This window comes from Rhinoderma darwinii, chromosome 1 (assembly GCF_050947455.1).
Source record: "Rhinoderma darwinii isolate aRhiDar2 chromosome 1, aRhiDar2.hap1, whole genome shotgun sequence".
Lineage (NCBI taxonomy): Eukaryota > Metazoa > Chordata > Amphibia > Anura > Rhinodermatidae > Rhinoderma > Rhinoderma darwinii.
Window position 1 is genome coordinate 309,946,990 of NC_134687.1, and position 18,459 is coordinate 309,965,448.

Here is an 18,459-nt window from a genome sequence, read left to right on the forward strand (position 1 = left end):
TTGGGTAGATGTTGTGAAGGGGTTTTTCTTCACCATTGAAAGGATTCTGCGATCATGCACCACTGTTGTCTTCCGTGGACGTCCAGGCCTTTTGGAGTTCACGAGATCACCAGTGCACTCATTTTTTTCAAGAATGTACCAAACTCTTGATTTGGCCACTCCTAACATTTGTGCTATCTCTCTGATGGATTTATTAATTTTTTTCAACCTAATGATGGTCTGTTTCACTTGCATTGAGAGGTCCTTTGACCTCGTGTTGTGGGTTCAAAGCAAAAGCTTCCAAATGCAAATGCCACACCTGGAATCAACTCCACACTTTTTACCTTCTCAATTGATGATGAATTAACGAGGGAATCGCCCATGCAGCCCATTAAATAGCTTTTGAGATAATTGTCCAATTACATTTGCTCCCTTGAAAAAGAGGCAGCTACATATTAAAGAGCTGTAATTCCTAAACCCTTCCTCAAATTAGGATGTGATTTCCCTCAAATTAAAGCTGAGAGTCTGCATTTTAACTCCTTCCCGACCACCCGCCGTCTTTTGACCTCAGGCGGTGCAGGTCCCCAGTCTACTACGACGTCTTTTGGCTTCGCTATAAATGAGGCTGATGAGCGCTTGTGTGAGCGCTCATCCTCTAAGCAGGAGCTGTAACTAACAGCTCCTGATCTCAGAGCAGCCTCTTGAACACAGCTAGGGTCTGAAAACATTTAGACCCCAGCTGTTTAACCCTTTGATCGCCGCGGTTCGTGACCGTAGCATGATCAAAGGGAATTCCCCTCTTTGATCGCATCATCAGCGTTCCGGTGATGTGATCGAACACTGGGGAATACTTCTGCAGTCAGCCTTGGGGACATACAAAGGACCCCAGGGCTGTCTGTTCAGTTTGCCTGCTGTTCGGGCACACTATGTGCTGCCCTAACAGCAGCCTGTGTCATAGTGACACAGTGTAATGTATTAGCATACAGGTATAAATAAAGATATCCCTTAATGGGATTTAAAAAAAAGCTTGTGGGAACAGAACATTGTAATTCGCATTGCAAGCAATGGGCAGATTTTTGTAGGCATAATGGAGCCGTTTTTCAGGCGTAATTCGAGGCGTAAAACGCCCGAATTACGTCTGAAAACACTGCTTGTGAACATACCCTAATGATATGTTCACACGTAGTGACCAAAAACGTCTGAAAATACGGAGCTGTTTTCAGGAGAAAACAGCTCCTAATTTTCAGACGTTTTTTTAACAACTCGCGTTTTTAGCAGCGTTTTTTAAGGCCGTTTTTGGAGCTGTTTTTCAATGGAGTCAATGAAAAACGTCTCCCAAAACGTCCCAAGAAGTGTCCTGCACTTCTTTTGACGAACCATCATTTTACGCGCCGTATTTTGACAGCGACGCGTAAAATAAAGGCTCGTGGAACAGAACATCGTAATTCCCATTGAAAGCAATGGGCAGGTGTTTGTAGGCGTATTAGGGGCGCTTTTTTCAGGCGTAATTTGAGGCGTAAAACTGTGAACATACCCTAAGACTTTGGACACTAGGTGTGTCCCACCAAGCATATGCAATTTATAATACTGGAATTACCAGGGCAAGGGTGCGATTTCTATCTCTGAACCCCCAACTATGCCCCCTAAACAATTGTACTAGTGATTTACTATTTATATTTCTTTAATGGGGCTCCAAGAAAAAGCTTTACTTTAAATCAAACTTTTTGTTGTTTTTTTTTTGCATTTCAGCTACTATAACTAGAACTATCTTCTGCTAGTTTGCTGGTCTTTATGTGCCCATGAGACGCTAGATATACAAAAATATGTATTGTCTTGCTTTCTGATGTCATTTTTATCTCTGTTTCATTGTCTGGCTACCTGAATTACATGTACAAGTGTATAAAGATCTGCTAGGTAACAACATTTAGATCCAATTATCTCAGCTAATACCTGCAGCTATTGTTGCGGAGATTACATGTTTTCATAAAATTAAAATTGTTTTCAGCTTCTACTATTTGCTCATTTTTCTGGTTGACCCTTAACCTATTAGTTGTATTCATAAAATTTTTGGCTCTACCAGCCGTTGATACCAGACCAGGCTTAAGCAAGTGATTGGCGACAAGAAAGGTGGTGTAGAGTGATTGATGTCTCCTTTCCACCCAAATCACCACCTATCTGCTTGTAGTATAAATAACGCTATATCCTTGCCATTGATAACTGTCTATCTAAATCCTACACGTTTCATCATCACATACAAGGTGATGCTTCCTCAGGGATTGATAGATTTCGATTTATTTCAAATATCGTTAAATTCAAAAGTAGTGAAGTGATAACAATGTTACAGCACTGTACAGTACAGCAGTGTATCAGAGCCGTGCATGCGTCTGGAGGCTACGAATCAGCACATAAACAGTGCTATCCAGTGCTGTAACATTGTTATCACTTCACTACTTTTGAATTTAACGATATTTGAAATAAATCGAAATCTATCAATCCCTGAGGAAGCATCACCTTGTATGTGATGATGAAACGCGTAGGATTTAGATAGACAGTTATCAATGGCAAGGATATAGCGTTATTTATACTACAAGCAGATAGGTGGTGATTTGGGTGGAAAGGAGACATCAATCACTCTACACCACCTTTCTTGTCGCCAATCACTTGCTTAAGCCTGGTCTGGTATCAACGGCTGGTAGAGCCAAAAATTTTATGAATACAACTAATAAACTACTTTTTAATCGTTCTTCCAGGCGGTGAATCATATTTAATACTGAACGACATTCATTACCTATTTTCAGTGAATTGACCCTTAACCTGTACCCAGCTTGGATAGTTGGTTGTTATGTACAACATAGGGTTATACCACTATTATGGATATGGTTTTTTTCCATTCTTAAGTCTGTATTATCCAAAAAGAACAGCTCATACCGCATTATATTATTATTTATATTGGTGTAAACATTTAGTACCTTTAAAGAAAAAAAAATCAATAGCATATAAGGCCTAATTCACATCTGCATTGGCGGCTTTTGTTAGGGGCCGCCAAAAATACCAGAAACAATAGCGCCGCATGATGTCAATGGGTTCCGTTGGGAAAATTGCGCTTCCAGCATTTTTATTGTTCTGTTCCTGATGGAGCAGAACATCGGAATAGTGAATGCAGATGTGAACAGGGCCTAATGTATATTAGCATGACGTAAGCAGGGTCTAAACCCACATACAGTGTAGACTTGTGTCCATTGATATGCATATAAATGCATATTAAGGACCTTGATAAGGCTGGATTCACACACAGTGTTTGCTCGCTTTTTTAGTGTCGTTTGTGAAAGCATTTTTTGTGAATATTTAGCAAAAACTTCAATATAGTCAAATAGGACAAACCCTACATACACAGCGTTTTCGTTTGTGACATTTTTGTATTGTTTTTGGGGTTAGTGGCAGTTTTTTTCAAAATGCAGCATGCTCTAGGTATGGCATATTTTCTAGTGTTTTTCTCATAGGGCTTCTCAATAGGACTTCAGAAAAACGCATGTAAAGAATGACACTAAATAAAAAACGGCATTAAAAAATGCATGTGAAAATGGCATAAAACACATTTTTAATTTTTTAAGAATTGCTGGCGTTTTTACATGCATTTTTTTTATGCAGTTTAAAACGCCAGATAAAAACCATGTGTGAAGGAGGCCTGAAGCTGGTTGAGCCTTCTTTGAAAACTGAACTTTCGTCTGACCTCTGCCACTGCATTGTGAGTTGCCAGATTTGTTTTTTGGAATAAATTAAATTGAACTTGAGTTCAAAGACTTTAAGAACATTTCAGACAAAGGCAATTAACTTAATATAATCAGGAATTTGAGTTCTCTTAAAATACGCACATGTTAATCATGGAAACCGTTGAATTGCTTTTAAAATCATCATACAGATTCTATTGATCTTTGATCTTTTCCATTAAGATAATTTCACGCGTTATGTGATGTGTGATATGTGATTTTAAATGTGCTGCCATGACAACAAAAATGGCCGCCCTCTTGCTGTGATTATGATGATTTGAAGGGAAAGAAATAAAGCTAAGATTGTTTCAAGCTTTGTAATGCTCTTTTTTTTATTTTTCAGCAAAGCCATCTTAACTCCTTTCTCTGGACCATCAAACGAGATCCTCCTTCATACTTCTTTGGCACCATTCATGTCCCATACACAAGGGTGTGGGATTTTATCCCAGAAAACTCTAAGAAAGCTTTCCAGCAGAGCAATATTGTGTACTTTGAGTTGGATTTGACAGATCCCTACACAATCTCTGCACTGACCAGTTGCCAGATGCTACCTCAGGGTGAAAATCTACAAAGTGTTCTTCCTAGGGATATTTATCGCAGACTCAAACGCCATTTGGAATATGTTAAACTCATGATGCCCTCATGGATGACTCCAGATCAAAGAGGGAAAGGTCTTTATGCTGATTATTTATTCAATGCCATTGCTGGAAACTGGGAACGAAAGAGACCTGTTTGGGTTATGCTCATGGTGAACTCCCTGACAGAGGTTGATATTAAATCAAGAGGAGTCCCAGTACTAGATCTATATCTTGCTCAGGAAGCGGAGCGTCTTAAAAAGAGGACTGGGGCGGTAGAGAAAGTAGAAGAACAATGTCACCCCCTTAATGGGTTGAATTTTTCACAGGTAAGACATTCATTACATAAAAAACTGTGTCAAATTATTCAATCTGCATCCTAAAAGTCTCCCTCACATTACTATTACAATTATCACAAATAGACACTGTTTGTGTGTGTGTGTGTGTGTGTGTGTGTGTGTGTATGTATATGTATATATATATATATATATATATATATATATATATATATATATACAATCATTATTAAAATTTTCCTTACAACCGTTGCTCATAAGGGTTGACCAGTTTGGACAACCCAGAGCTTACATTATTGGTCCAAATTAATAACAGGGGGCCTCATTCTAGTATTGGCAGTGTAGCAGCAATGTAGATGCATCTTTTCCCTGTACTGCCAGTATTATCTCAGTTTATTCTAAAGCTGGCCATACACATTAGAAGTATGTCGGCCGAGCCCGGCGATTTCGTCGGGACCAGCCAACCATCTAATGTATATGGCGGCCTTCCCTTCGACTTCAGATATCATGGGAGAGAACAGTCGGGCATGCTGAAATTCAACATGCCCAATCCATTTGTTCCCTAGTAGATAAGCCGTTCCAGATGGGTCTGGAAGCCGCTTTCTCCCTTCTACCTATTGAAAACACCTACGTATGGGGGAGTCGAGAGAAATAGCTGTAGACCGAATGAGCATTTGGCATACAGCTATCTAAAGTGTATGGACAGCTTAATAGGCCATATACCAAATGGTCGTCTAAAGCAGTCAAAATTAACAGGCATTTTTACCCTTCAAAGGCCAACTTCACTTTTAATAAAAATTTTCTATATACATTTACCTAAAATGTTGGGTAACTTGAGTTCTGCTGTTACCAGAGAGCAGTGCATTGTGGATAATAGTTACACAGTAACAACTAATCTGTTAGGTCACGTCTGACAGCAGAGCACAGATAAAACAGAAGTCAATTTCCAGGGGCAACCAGCTGAATTTTGAAAGCAGTTACCGAATATGTATATGGGGAAGTCATGGTGTAACTCAAAACCAGTACAAACTAAGAAAAGCAAAGTACTGGCAAAGTTGCTTAATATTTTTTTGTATATTAGTACTGTGAAATTTTGGAAAAGGAATGTAATGTGTTCTTGTATCTCTCAGTAATATGTAATAAGCTTGTAATATATTATGTGTAGGTTATAAAATGTCAGCATTGTTTCAGATTATTCTTACCACATCCTTAATTTATTGAAATATCATGGCAGTGTAAATGCAAGTCAGCTTGAATTGATGGTGGCATGAGACTACAGGGTCCAGTTAGCGGCATATGTCCAGGATTCATGATTTGATTAAGACAGAAAGAGAGGTGTAACAGCCAATGATATCTCGCCTATTCCCTGGTGTCGCTGCATTAGCAGAAACTCAATATAGCTGTATTGGATACCTGATGAAAATATACAACAAAATAGTTTTGCTTATAATGCTTTGTATTTTAAGTAAAAGTTGCCACATCCCATGCACAATGTGGCAATGAAATCTGGATACATTACTTTAACAGTGCACTAATTTTGATGTTCTTTCTAGGCATTATTTATATAATATAATAAAATATCTTTCTTAACTAAATCCAACATTTTGATGTGAAGAAAAAAATATATACCTCCGACGCATTCCTCTGATAGATGACATCCGTCAGCCATCCTTCGCCCATAGCCTCCCATGTTAAAACAAAACATAGACATTTAACGTATATTTTTTTTTTTACTGAAATGCTGAGACGGATGTCTCTGACTGTTGCCATCTGATAGATGCCATCAAGCTATCCGTGGACTCCCACATTAAAAAAAACATGCTGGATGGCATGAGATTGTATTGCTTTTGTATCATGACAAATTGTGTAACTTAACGCAATTCAAGAAAGTTAACGGTGGACACATCTGTACATGAGCAAGGCCTAAGCAGGGACAAATATGTTAGTCTTTCTTTCGCTCAGGGCAAAGATTCAGTTTGGTTATCCTTCCCTAACAAAGTAATACATACAAATCATTGTATGCTGATGTGCATACATGGCTTTGTAGTTAAGAGGCTCAATCACCAGCCTACCTTGCCCTGACACTGTTACTTCTGGGTGAAAGCCCTGCTCCATTTTACTATGCAAAAAATGGATTCATCCTCATTATTATTATTATTATTATTATTATTATTATTATTATTATTATTAATAATAAAACATGACTAATAACTTTTGTTGAATACTCAGTACCCAAAGCACATGCTCTGCCAGTCCCCTTTACCAGTTACACCGCTCTAAGACAGGCCATGCCCAGCAATCTTGGCCAAACCCACCATATTGGCGGGACTAATTGACAATCTAATGGTGCAGTCCTACAATCCTCTAACATCTGCCGTCAGGAAAAGAGGGATTGGGCATGTTGGATTTTCCTTTGTTCCCCTGGAAAATAAGCCGCTGATAGAGGGGTCTATGAGGGAATCGGGAAAGTTCGCAACAGCTCATGGGTATGGCTAGCTTATAATTCTCCACCATCTTTTTCTAGTCAACATTTGTTCCAGGTCCAAATAACTAAATAGAAAATGTTTGGGCTTATACTTACAAGTAGAGATGAGCGAAGTTATGAAAAGTTCGGTTCGGCTAGTCCGCGGAATTTCACGAAAAAGTTCGATTCGGACCGAACTAGTTCTGACCGAACCTGTAATTTCCGTGCGCCGAGCATGGTACTGTCCAGGGTGCTGAAAGAGTTAATGGGCTGCACTAACTCTTTCAGCAACCTTGACAGTACCATGCTCGGCGCACGGAAAATAAAATGTTAATGTAATAAAAAAAATACGTTCATACTTACATTCCTCCTGTCCGGCCTCCAGCGATGACGTTTCATCCATGTCGCCGCTGCAGCCAATCACAGGCTGTAGTGGCGGTCACGCACGTCACGTGACCGCCTCTGCAGCCAATCACAGGCTGCTGCAGCCTCTGCAGCCAATCACAGGCTGCCGCGGCCTCTCAGCGTCATACACTCCTCAACATCTGCACGCTCCTCTCCTGAAATATTCTGTGCTGCTGTGAACTCTGCTCTTACCATTACGTAGCTCTCAGTCTGTTACCTCTCCTCCACTCCTGTTCTCAATAACACCTTCACATGATTGGCAAGTCACCACATAATGGTAAGAGCAGAGTTCACAGCAGCACAGAGTATTTCAGGAGATGAGCTTGCGGATCTTGTGCGGGGTGGTGACTTGCCAATCATGTGAAGGTGTTATTGAGGACAGGAGTGGAAGAGAGGTAACAGACTGAGAGCTACGTATTGGTAAGAGCTGAGTTCACAGCAGCACAGAATATTTCAGGAGAGAAGCGTGCAGATTCTGTGCTGCTGTGAACTCTGCTCTTACCATTACGTAGCTATCAGTCTGTTACCTCTCCTCCACTCCTGTCCTCAATAACACCTTCACATGATCGGCAAGTCACCACCCCGCACAAGATCCGCACGCTCATCTCCTGAAATACTCTGTGTTGCCTTAAACTCTGTGGACAGGTCAGGATCCGGTTTCTTTTAAATGCTGCTGGGGAACCCGCTCGATCCACTATATAAGGCTGCGCCTCACTCCTCTTCTGCCCAAGTCACTTATTCCCAAGCACTGTAGCGCAGCCTTATATAGTGGATCGAGCGGGTTCCCCAGCAGCATTTAAAAGAAACAGGATCCTGACCTGTCCACAGAGTTTAAGGCAGCACAGAGTATTTCAGGAGATGAGCACGGCTGGGCTCGGCTGGCCACGGGCAGCCGGTCGTTTTTCCGAGCCGTGCTCCCATTATAAAGTATAGGAGCACGGCCCGTAAAATAAAAAAATAGAACATGTTCTATCTTTTTAACAGCACAGGCACCTTCCCGTGAGGAAACGGGAAGGTACCCGTGGCTAACAGAAGTCTATGTGCACGCTATTTCGGGTCGTAATTACGACCCGTAATAACGGGTGTTTTTACGGTCGTGTGCATGAGGCCCCGTAATGACGGGTGGCTACATGTGTGCACCCGTCATTACGGCAGCGTTGCTAGGCGACGTCAGTAAATAGTCACTGTCCAGGGTGCTGAAAGAGTTAACTGATCGGCAGTAACTGTTTCAGCACCCTGGACAGTGAATTCCGATCAGAATATAGAGTAACCTGTAAAAAAAAAAAAGACGTTCATACTTACCGAGAACTTTCTGCTTCCTCCAGTCCGGTCTCCCGGCCGTTGCCTTGGTGACGCGTCCCTCTTGACATCCGGCCCGACATTCCTGTATGACGTTACAGCCCATGTGACTGCTGCAGCCAATCACAGGCTGCCGCGGCCTCTGCAGCCAATCACAGGCTGCAGCGGCCTCTGCAGCCAATCACAGGCTGCCGCGTCAGGAAAGAAGGTCGGACTGGAGGAAGAAGAGGGACTCGTCACCAAGACAACGACCGGGTACGTATGAAATGCTTTTTATTTTATTTTTAATCAGCAGCCTCTTTTCTCTATCAGTGATTGATAGAGACAAGTGGCTGCCGATTTGTATAATATTTTTGACCGGGTTCGGTCAAAACGTGTTCGGCCGAACCCGGTGAAGTTCGGATCCGCTGCGAACCGAACTTTTCCCGATGTTCGGACCGAAACTGGGTTCGGTTGTCCCGGTTCGCTCATCTCTACTTACAAGAAATATAAATGAACTGGCCCTATTTTGGTGTCAAATTGCCAAGCCATAGACAAAAGGTTTCCACTGTCTACTTGCTTAATTCAGTTTTACAAGTTGCTTGCTGGGGCTTTTTGGAGTTACTACCTTTGTAACGATCAGTGATCAATAAAACATACTCATCACTTACGTGTAGAACAAAAAGTCTGTCAGTTTGCCCAGAAGATTAAATATCTCTGAGTGTTGGTAATGTTATCTACAAAAGAACGTCCAGCATTCACATCCTTCTCACCTTCTACCCCTGAAAGTTATCAGTGAGCTGAAATCACCAGAAGGTATCTTGTGAAAGGTGACAGCTGTGAAAATATTTGACTGTGAAAAGCCCATCAGTGACACAGATAGGAGTCTATGGAGAGGAGGACATGGGTTGTGGAGGTAACAATAACATAGAACAGAAGGTGGATGATTGAGAAGACAATGTTCACATTGGCATCAATGATGAGAAGATGTTATTACAGATCTTCCCGTTTCAGCTTTCTGGAGTGTGAATGGTTGAGCACATATTTCGTTTTAGCTATGGTGATCTTATGCCGCGCAGGCCTTTCTCTGCCCAAATCTGGTTTATCAACAGAATTGACTCCCTTTGTGCTTGAGTTATACTGGATTCAGAAGACAAATTAAAGAAAAATAGAGATATTTTTTTAATTAATTAAGCATGGACTTCGATTTATGGTCAAGCTCTTAAACAGATTATTTCATATTTACTTGTTATATCATGTTTGACAACTGGTATATTATGGCTACTTTTATTTTGTGGCCCACTTTAATTTTTGACATATCATACCATATCACTGGGTACAAATGCACCACAATATTATTCATTATCTATAATATCATGGTAAATTCTGTTTTTTTGGCCATTCAAAAAATAGGAAACTAGAAATTGATATGATGAATTTCAAATTGATTCCACATTTACTCTATAATAACTATGGGTAGGGTCTTATGTAACGACTACTGCAAAAAAAAAATGGGCACATATTAACCATGATTTAAAAAAATAAATAAATGCATGATGGCACAGTCACTATGTATGTTCCTACCCTTACAATTTTCCTATTAGTTGAGTATTTTTGCACTGATGTCAGTTACAATCCAGCATCTGATGAAATTAACGAACAACATGCTGGGAAATCATTTCAACAGATTTTTGGTACCTTGGTTGATTTAACACTTTTAAAAAAAAATTTCATTGAATTGGACAAAATAATCTTTGTGTATAGAGTCAGCTTAAAGAGGCTTTGTCACCAGATTTTCAAACCCCTATCTCCTATTGCAGCAGATCGGCGCTGCAATGTAGATAACAGTAACGTTTTTTTTTTTCAAAAACGAGCATTTTTGGCCAAGTTATGACCATTTTTATATTTATGCAAATGAGCCTTTCTTAAGTACAACTGGGCGTGTTTAAATTTATGTCCAACTGGGCGTGTATTGTGTTCGTTACATCTGGGCGTTTTTACTTGTTTTACTAGCTGGGCGTTGTGAATGGAAGTGTATGATGCTGACGAATCAGCACACAGCGTGTCCTCGCTCATCCGACGCGATGAAGTTCCTGTGGGAGGAAGTGAGTGACGTCACAGCGTGATCTCGCGAGGACACGCTGTGTGTCTGTGCACTACCAGAAGCTGGGTGGTAACGAAGAGAAGTGGATGATGCTGATTCGTCAGCATCATACACTTCCATTCACAACGCCCAGCTAGTAAAACAAGTAAAAACGCCCAGATGTACACACAGAATACACGCCCAGTTGGACATAACTTTAAACACGCCCAGTTGTACTTAAGAAAGGCTCATTTGCATAAATATAAAAATGGTCATAACTTGGCCAAAAATGCTCGTTTAAAAAAAAACAAAAAAACTTTACTGTTATCTACATTGCAGCGCCGATCTGCTGCAATAGGAGATAGGGGTTTGAAAATCTGGTGACAGAGCCTCTTTAAGAAGCACTTCCCCAATATTTTATTCTCTGCCTCTTTGGAATGGTTAATACAGAGTAGTTGCATTCTGCATGTCACTCTAGTTATTACCCAAAACCAAAATTGGAAATGGCCATTTGCTATATTCCAAGAACAGACTCTCTAAAGCAGAGGTTCCAACCTTTTGTAGTCTGCAAGCCACTTTTAAATAGTCAAATGGTGTTAAGCCACATTGAATATTGAAATGCCTATTAAAAATGACTAATTAATAAGGGTTTTACCAGCTATCAGTTAGGAAGCCACATGCAGGTAGCCCGAGAGCCACTAGTGTGAGACAACTGCACTAAAGTCATTTATTTTCCACTAGGCAAAAGTTGGCACCTTGTTTCCTATAATAGTGATCCTTGCTATTCCCTCAAAACATAGTTCAAGTGATTTATTGTATGAAGTATAAAAATTCTATGCCATTATATGAAGTTGCCAGCACTGTTCTTAAAGTGTAGATTTACCTTTCATCAACCTACACAAATATTTTAGGAAACTGTGTAAATACCAATTTCACCTGTATTGCCTAAAAGAGTCACTTTTACCAGCCGTGAGTGTTCCAGCAGGGCAGCCGGGTGAACTTGTCTCAGAATAAGGCTGGATTCACACGAGCATGTTCGGTCCGTAAAGGACGGAACGTATTTCGGCCGCAAGTCCCGGACCGAACACACTGCAGGGAGCCGGGCTCCTAGCATCATAGTTATGTACGATGCTAGGAGTCTCTGCCTCTCCGTGGAACTACTGTCCCGTACTGAAAACATGATTACAGTACGGGACAGTTGTCCAGCAGCGAGGCAGGGACTCCTAGCATCGTACATAACTATGTTGCTAGGTGAATCCAGCCATAGTCTGGAATACAGAGTCTGTGTGAAGGTGGAAAAAAGGGTTTTCTGCAACTAAAACATTGATGGACTATTACTGGGGTGCTATGGCCCCTTTGTTCTGATGATCCGTGGGGTTCCCAGAGTCCAGACCCCACCAATCGAACATTAATGGCTTATCCTCAGAACAAACAAGAAAAACAAGTGAGTGAGTGACATCTAAAATAGAAGCTACACGTTTTTTTTAGAGATAGTCACTTTAGAGATGTGCATATACCATTGTATATTGCATATTCAATAGAGTAAATCTGCTAATTTGGCATCACGCTGGTCCATAGTATGCTGTATTCTCTTAAATTATGTTACAAATATATACAAGAAAATATTATGATAGTCAAATAAATGTAGGCTTTGCTTTGATGCAGGTACAAAAAAATATTCAAATTAATGTGGATTTTGTTTCACCACTAATGGTTTCCTAGAGGCCACACTACTTTTCCACTTTAGTTATCCGTAAAACAGACTTTTATAAGTGTATTTCTCTAGAACTTTACTATTTTGTCCTGTTGGCTTTTAACCCTAGTGTTCTTCTCAGCCCCTCATGTCACACTCACATGTCTACAAGAAGCTGAGATACGGTAAGTTCTTTAAGAAGGTCCTCATGCTGAAGAGCTGGTGGTCACCAGGGCCAGCATTTGGGCTTTGTTCACATCTGCGTCAGGGCTCTCTTCTGGCATTCCATCTGAGCTTTCCATCAGAACGGAACCCTGACTAAAACAAACGTAAACCATAGCTTTCCGTTTACATCACCATTGATTTCAATGGTGACGGATCTGGTTCAAATGGTTTCCGTTTGTCTCGGTTGTGCAAGGGTTCCGTCGTTTTGATGGAATCAATACCATAGTCGGTATTGATTCCATCAAAACAATGGAACCTATGGTTTCCGTTTGTTTCAGTCAGGGTTCCGTTCATGGGTTCCGCTGACGGAAAGCTCAGACAGAACGCCAGAATGGAGCCCTGAAGCAGCCCTTTTTCCAACCTAAAAACGTTCACGGCTCACAAGTAGACAACGTGTGACAGGAAGCAGATACTGATATACACGTTATTACTCATCAAGCGCAGGGAGTTGTCACCGCTATAGGTTATGAGCTATGGACGCTCCTTGCACTGTCTGTGGGTTTAGAAAGGGGAGACATAAAGCATGTGGAAAATGCACACTCTCTATTCTATATCTTTCATGGCTGAATTTTTACCTGGACGCTATAGTACGCCTTTGGAGACATCACTACCTATTATGTTATTTGATGTGGCTTCTTAATCCAAATACAATTAGTTATGCTAGAACACAACAAGTGATTTCTATCTCACCCAGGATAAATATGACACGGTGATAAATGGGCTCTGATGTCATACACAGGATGGTTACAGTTCTGTTTATCTTTTATTTGCCTTTACTGCTTTTGCATTATTGGCTTTTTCAAGGTTGTGAGTAATAATTCTTCATGTTCACTGATCCCAAGGAATGTTGTCTCGAGCCTGCTTGTGCTTGTTTGTAATGTGTGCCTTAGAGGTTACACTCATTTTTTCTTGTCTGATATACGATAACATTAGACTTCAGGAAAAAAAAAGTCCTAGCAATTTCCTAGAGGCATTTGTCATTTAGCTTGTAAAGCAGCTGTACGCTGTCGCCTGGTGCAGCTATTATTCCTGGTAGCTTCAGGGGGTAACCTGTTATACTGCTGCATCCAATGGACTTTTCAATAGGAAGTAAACCCTAGATTCTAAAATTTCTATAAGATGTTACGCTCGGTGTAACTTCACTAATTAATTTTGTCCCTTACCTTTTCATGTACATTTTTCCCTATATTAACTATGGGGACATAATTCATAACTATATCATACTGAACCTATGTCTCATTTTACATTGTTTACTGTGTTTTATAGTGTATAAATCATATTTTACATACTTTATATGTGTTTCATTTTTTATTTTTTATTTTTTTTGTGGAATTGCAGGATCTAACTTCATGTAAAGCTGCATTGGGGCTGTTTTATAGCCCAATGATAAGACCAAGATTAGCAACATACATACTGTACCTAGCTATCGAGCACCAATGTCTTTTCTGAGTACAGGAGATGACTCAACAACCAAAAATTTCATTGAGACATCTAAGCTTCTATGGCCAATTTAATAATTTATTTGTAAAACTAAATCCCGGTTAGATCTTTGTGCCCTTTGGCTGCACATTCATGGAGCATAGATGGATGATGACACACACATTCATAGGTTATCACTTGTCCCACCAGATTTATCACAAAGCGTGTAAAGGTACCTTAAAACTACCTACCTGGCTGTCTGAATCATGTCTGAGCCAGGATGCCTAGGGGTTTCATGTAGGGCTTTCTTACTCTAATACCGCCCCAGTAACTAAATTATTACCCATAATCTAACACTTCATCTATAAGGAATATGGAATAAATTCCGAAAAGTAGTGCTTTCATTCTCCTGCATAACTCTGGGGGTCAGATTTGTATTCAATATGGCTTCTAGGCAGATAAACGCGAGCCATATTAAATAAACAGAGCAAAGACTCCCTAGCAGTAAAAAACTAAAATAAATGGTGGAGCATATATTCTTATTTTTACTACATCTTCATATCAATAATAGATCTGAATATTCAACCATTCAAAAGCAAATCCTCCCTCATCTTATTGTCATATAAACCAACAGGTTAAGTCATCCATGTATGGGCAGATTAATGAAAATGTGGCAAAAAATTAGGTTTTTAATGTAGTTCACACAGAGCGGTTTGCTACATAATTGGAGGCATTTTTTGAGTGAGACGTGGATTTCCACAAATGGAAAAGTATTAGGCTGGGTTCACACGACCTATTTTCAGACGTAAACGAGGCGTATTATGCCTCGTTTTACGCCTGAAAATAGGGCTACAATACGTCGGCAAACATCTGCCCATTCATTTGAATGGGTTTGCCGATGTATTGTGCAGACGACCTGTACTTTACGCGTCGTCGTTTGACAGCTGTCAAACGACGACGCGTAAATTGACTGCCTCGGCAAAGAAGTGCAGCGCACTTCTTTGCAACGTAATTTGAGCTGTTCTTCATTGAAGAGCAGCTCAAGATATACAAGCGTCACAGACGCCTCGTATATTACGAGGAGGAGCATTTATGGCTGAAACGACGCAGCTGTTTTCTTCTGAAAACAGGCTGTCATTTCAGCCGTAAAAGCCAGCTAGCATGTGAACATACCCTTAAGGAGAGGCTTAGGGGGCTATTAAGTGATTTTCATCAGTTTTCTGGCAAAAAAAAAAAAAGTGGAAAGACATTTTGGCACATGCTTAGTTTTGCGACTTTTAAATTTTACTCCGCTTTTGCCACTTTTGAAAAAGATGAGTGGAGTTTAGCAGGAGGAGGCCGGGCCACCCGCAGGCCCGACATGTTTACTATAACTGACGTCAGAAGTTGATGTAAATTATAGCAGAAATCTACAGCAGCTCATAACTGGTGTAGAATGTGGCGCATGGACAGTCCAAGATGTGACAAATTTATGAAGTGGGGTGTACTACTTAATAAATGTGCCACATTTTACTCCAGTGGGGTTCTGTTTAAGACTGGCATAGGGAACGCCAGTTTTAGTAAATTCTCCCCTTAGACTTTTCTTTTGGATCTAATCCTGGTCTTAGCTAAAAAAAAATACCTAAAAAAAATGCATCAAAACTGGACTGTGTGAACAAGGTGTTGGAATGGAATAGGCTCTTTGCATTTGGATGCATATTTGTTTAATCTAAGGCAGGGGTCAGCAACCTATGGCACGTGTGCCATAGCTGGCATGCGGGGCATATTTGCCTGGCACACTGAGTCATAAGCCCAGCAAGTGCTATTTAGCCTAAACCTAATACCGCCCCCTTGGCATGATTAACGGCTCTAGTGTGCGCTGACGTCCCTGGTTTCTTCAAGTCCAGGTTTCTTCAGGTTCAGGGAAAGCAAAACACTCGTGCACTATTTCACTAAAGTGACATCTGTGCACACTAGAGCCATCAATCAAGCCATTGGGGAGGCGTTTTTCAAGGGATGTAGGCGCCAATCTCATGTACGCAGTGCAATTCTATGAACGGCGGCTGTCGCCCCTAATGCTACATGTCCCCTCATCCGTCATAAGCTACATAAGCCTTGCAAGAAACAACAAGTGAGCTTGTCTCTGAGCAGCTGTAACTTTTTTTTACATATGTATGTATGTATATATATATATATATATATATATATATATAGATAGATATAGACATATAGATATATATATATATATATATATATATATATATATATATATATATATATATATATATATATATATATATATATATATATATAAAATGAGAAAAAGAGTAAAGCAGCACAGCAACAGCAGTGGGTGCAGGCCTCCTAGGTTGAGGCTAGGAACCCTTGTTAATGAAATCCCAAAAAAATGAAGGCTTGACAAAGATCCCATAGAGACGGATCGAAATGTTGCCTGCCTGGGGTGAATAAACACACCACTTTTTTTCACCAATTTCCTTGGAGTGCTGCCTTCATTTTTTGGGGAATATATATATATATATATATATATATATAGATAGATATTTTTTTTGTATTTTTCAAAATTTTTTTTTCTTCTTCATTGCTGTTGTTTATGAGACAGTTTCCACAGTAACAAATCAGCAATGCTTAGCTTTGAAGGTTGCTAGATGAGGAATCTTTTAGGTGTCTTCAAGTCTAGGAGGGCATGTTAAGCTGTCAGATTCAATAGTATCCCAGAACCTAATCCACGGGAAGTGCATGTTATTCCTTGGTTTTACGGCGTTTTTTGTGACACTGGGAGATATTAGCATTACAAAGTCAGATTTTTGACTTTAATAGCTAATGTACTCAAAGTTCATCATTGATGTAGATGTTTCAGGTAGCAAATGAAAATCAAGCATGTTACTATAAGGCTGGGTTCACACGTGGCGGAATTTCACTTGAATTCCGCTGCGGACACTCCGCAGCGTTAATCCGCAGCGGAGCCGTTTCTCCATTGACTTCCACTTAAATTTAGGAAAATTCCGCTGCGGAGGATAGGCTGCGGAGCGGAATTTGGTGTCCGCAGCATGCTCTGTCTGTTGCGGACTCATGGCGGAATTTCTCCATTGACTTCAATGGAGATTCTAAATTCCGCAATGAAGTCCGCAGCTGTCATGCACATGTTATGTGTGCTGCGGATTCGTCTTGCTTTTTTAACATGACATTTCTTCATTCTGGCTGGACCTATGTATTTCTAGGTCTACAGCCAGACTGAGGAAGTCAATGGGGCTCCCGGAATTACGGGAGCGTTGCTAGGAGACGTCAGTAAATAGTCACTGTCCAGGGTGCTGAAAGAGTTACGCGATCGGTAGTCACTGTTTCTGCCCCCTGGACAGTGACTACCGATCCCAATATACAGCAACCTGTAAAAAAATAGAAGTTCATACTTACCGAGAACTCCCTGCTTCTGTCTCCAGTCCGGCTTCCCAGGATGACGTTTCAATCTAAGTGACGGCTGCAGCCAATCACAGGCTGCAGCGGTCACATGGACTGCCGCGTCATCCAGGGAGGTCAGGCTGGATGCCGAAAGAGGGACGCGTCACCAAGACAACGGCCGGTAAGTATGAAATTCGTTTACTTTCACTAGGGAAAGTGCTGTCCCTTCTCTCTATCCTGCACTGATAGAGAGAAGGGAAGCACTTTTTCCGCAGTCCGCAGCAGCTAGTCCGCATCAATTTACTGCACATTTTGGGCAGATCCGCAGCCGTAATCCGCAACCCGGATTAGGTGCGGCATTGATGCGGACAGCTGCGGAGGAAATCCGCCACGTCTGGCCGTGCCCTTAGAGGTCCACAGACAGTTAGGGTATGTTCACACGAGGTCATTACATCCGTAATTGACGGACGTATTTCGGCCGCAAGTCCCGGACCGAGCACAGTGCATGGAGTCGGTCTCCTAGCATCATAGTTATGTACGACGCTAGGAGTCCCTGCCTCGCTGCCGGACAACTGTCCAGTACTGTAATCATGTTTTCAGTACGAGATAGCTGTCCGGCAGCGAGGCAGGGACTCCTAGCATCGTACATAACTATGATACTAGGAGCCCGGCTCCCTGCACTGTGTTCGGTCCGGGACTTGCGGCTGAAATACGTCCATCAATTACGGACGTAATGACCTCGTGTGAACATACCCTTAGGGCTTATTCAGACGAACGTAAAATACGTCCGTGCAACGAGCGTGATTTTCACGCGCCTCGCATGGACCTATGTTTGTCAATGGGTCCGTTCAGACAGTCAGTAATTTTCACACAGCGTGT

General features: G+C 41.1%; 1 protein-coding gene across 1 annotated transcript in view; it reads left to right on the forward strand.

Annotated features, from left to right (window-relative positions):
- LOC142748611 (metalloprotease TIKI1-like) overlaps positions 1-18,459 on the forward strand; it is a 163,332-nt gene that overhangs the window by 92,925 nt on the left and 51,948 nt on the right. The window contains exons 4-5 of the mRNA XM_075855777.1: positions 3,628-3,724; positions 4,090-4,650. Of these exons, the coding sequence (XP_075711892.1) occupies positions 3,628-3,724; positions 4,090-4,650 (658 nt within the window). The remainder of the gene's footprint in view (positions 1-3,627; positions 3,725-4,089; positions 4,651-18,459) is intronic.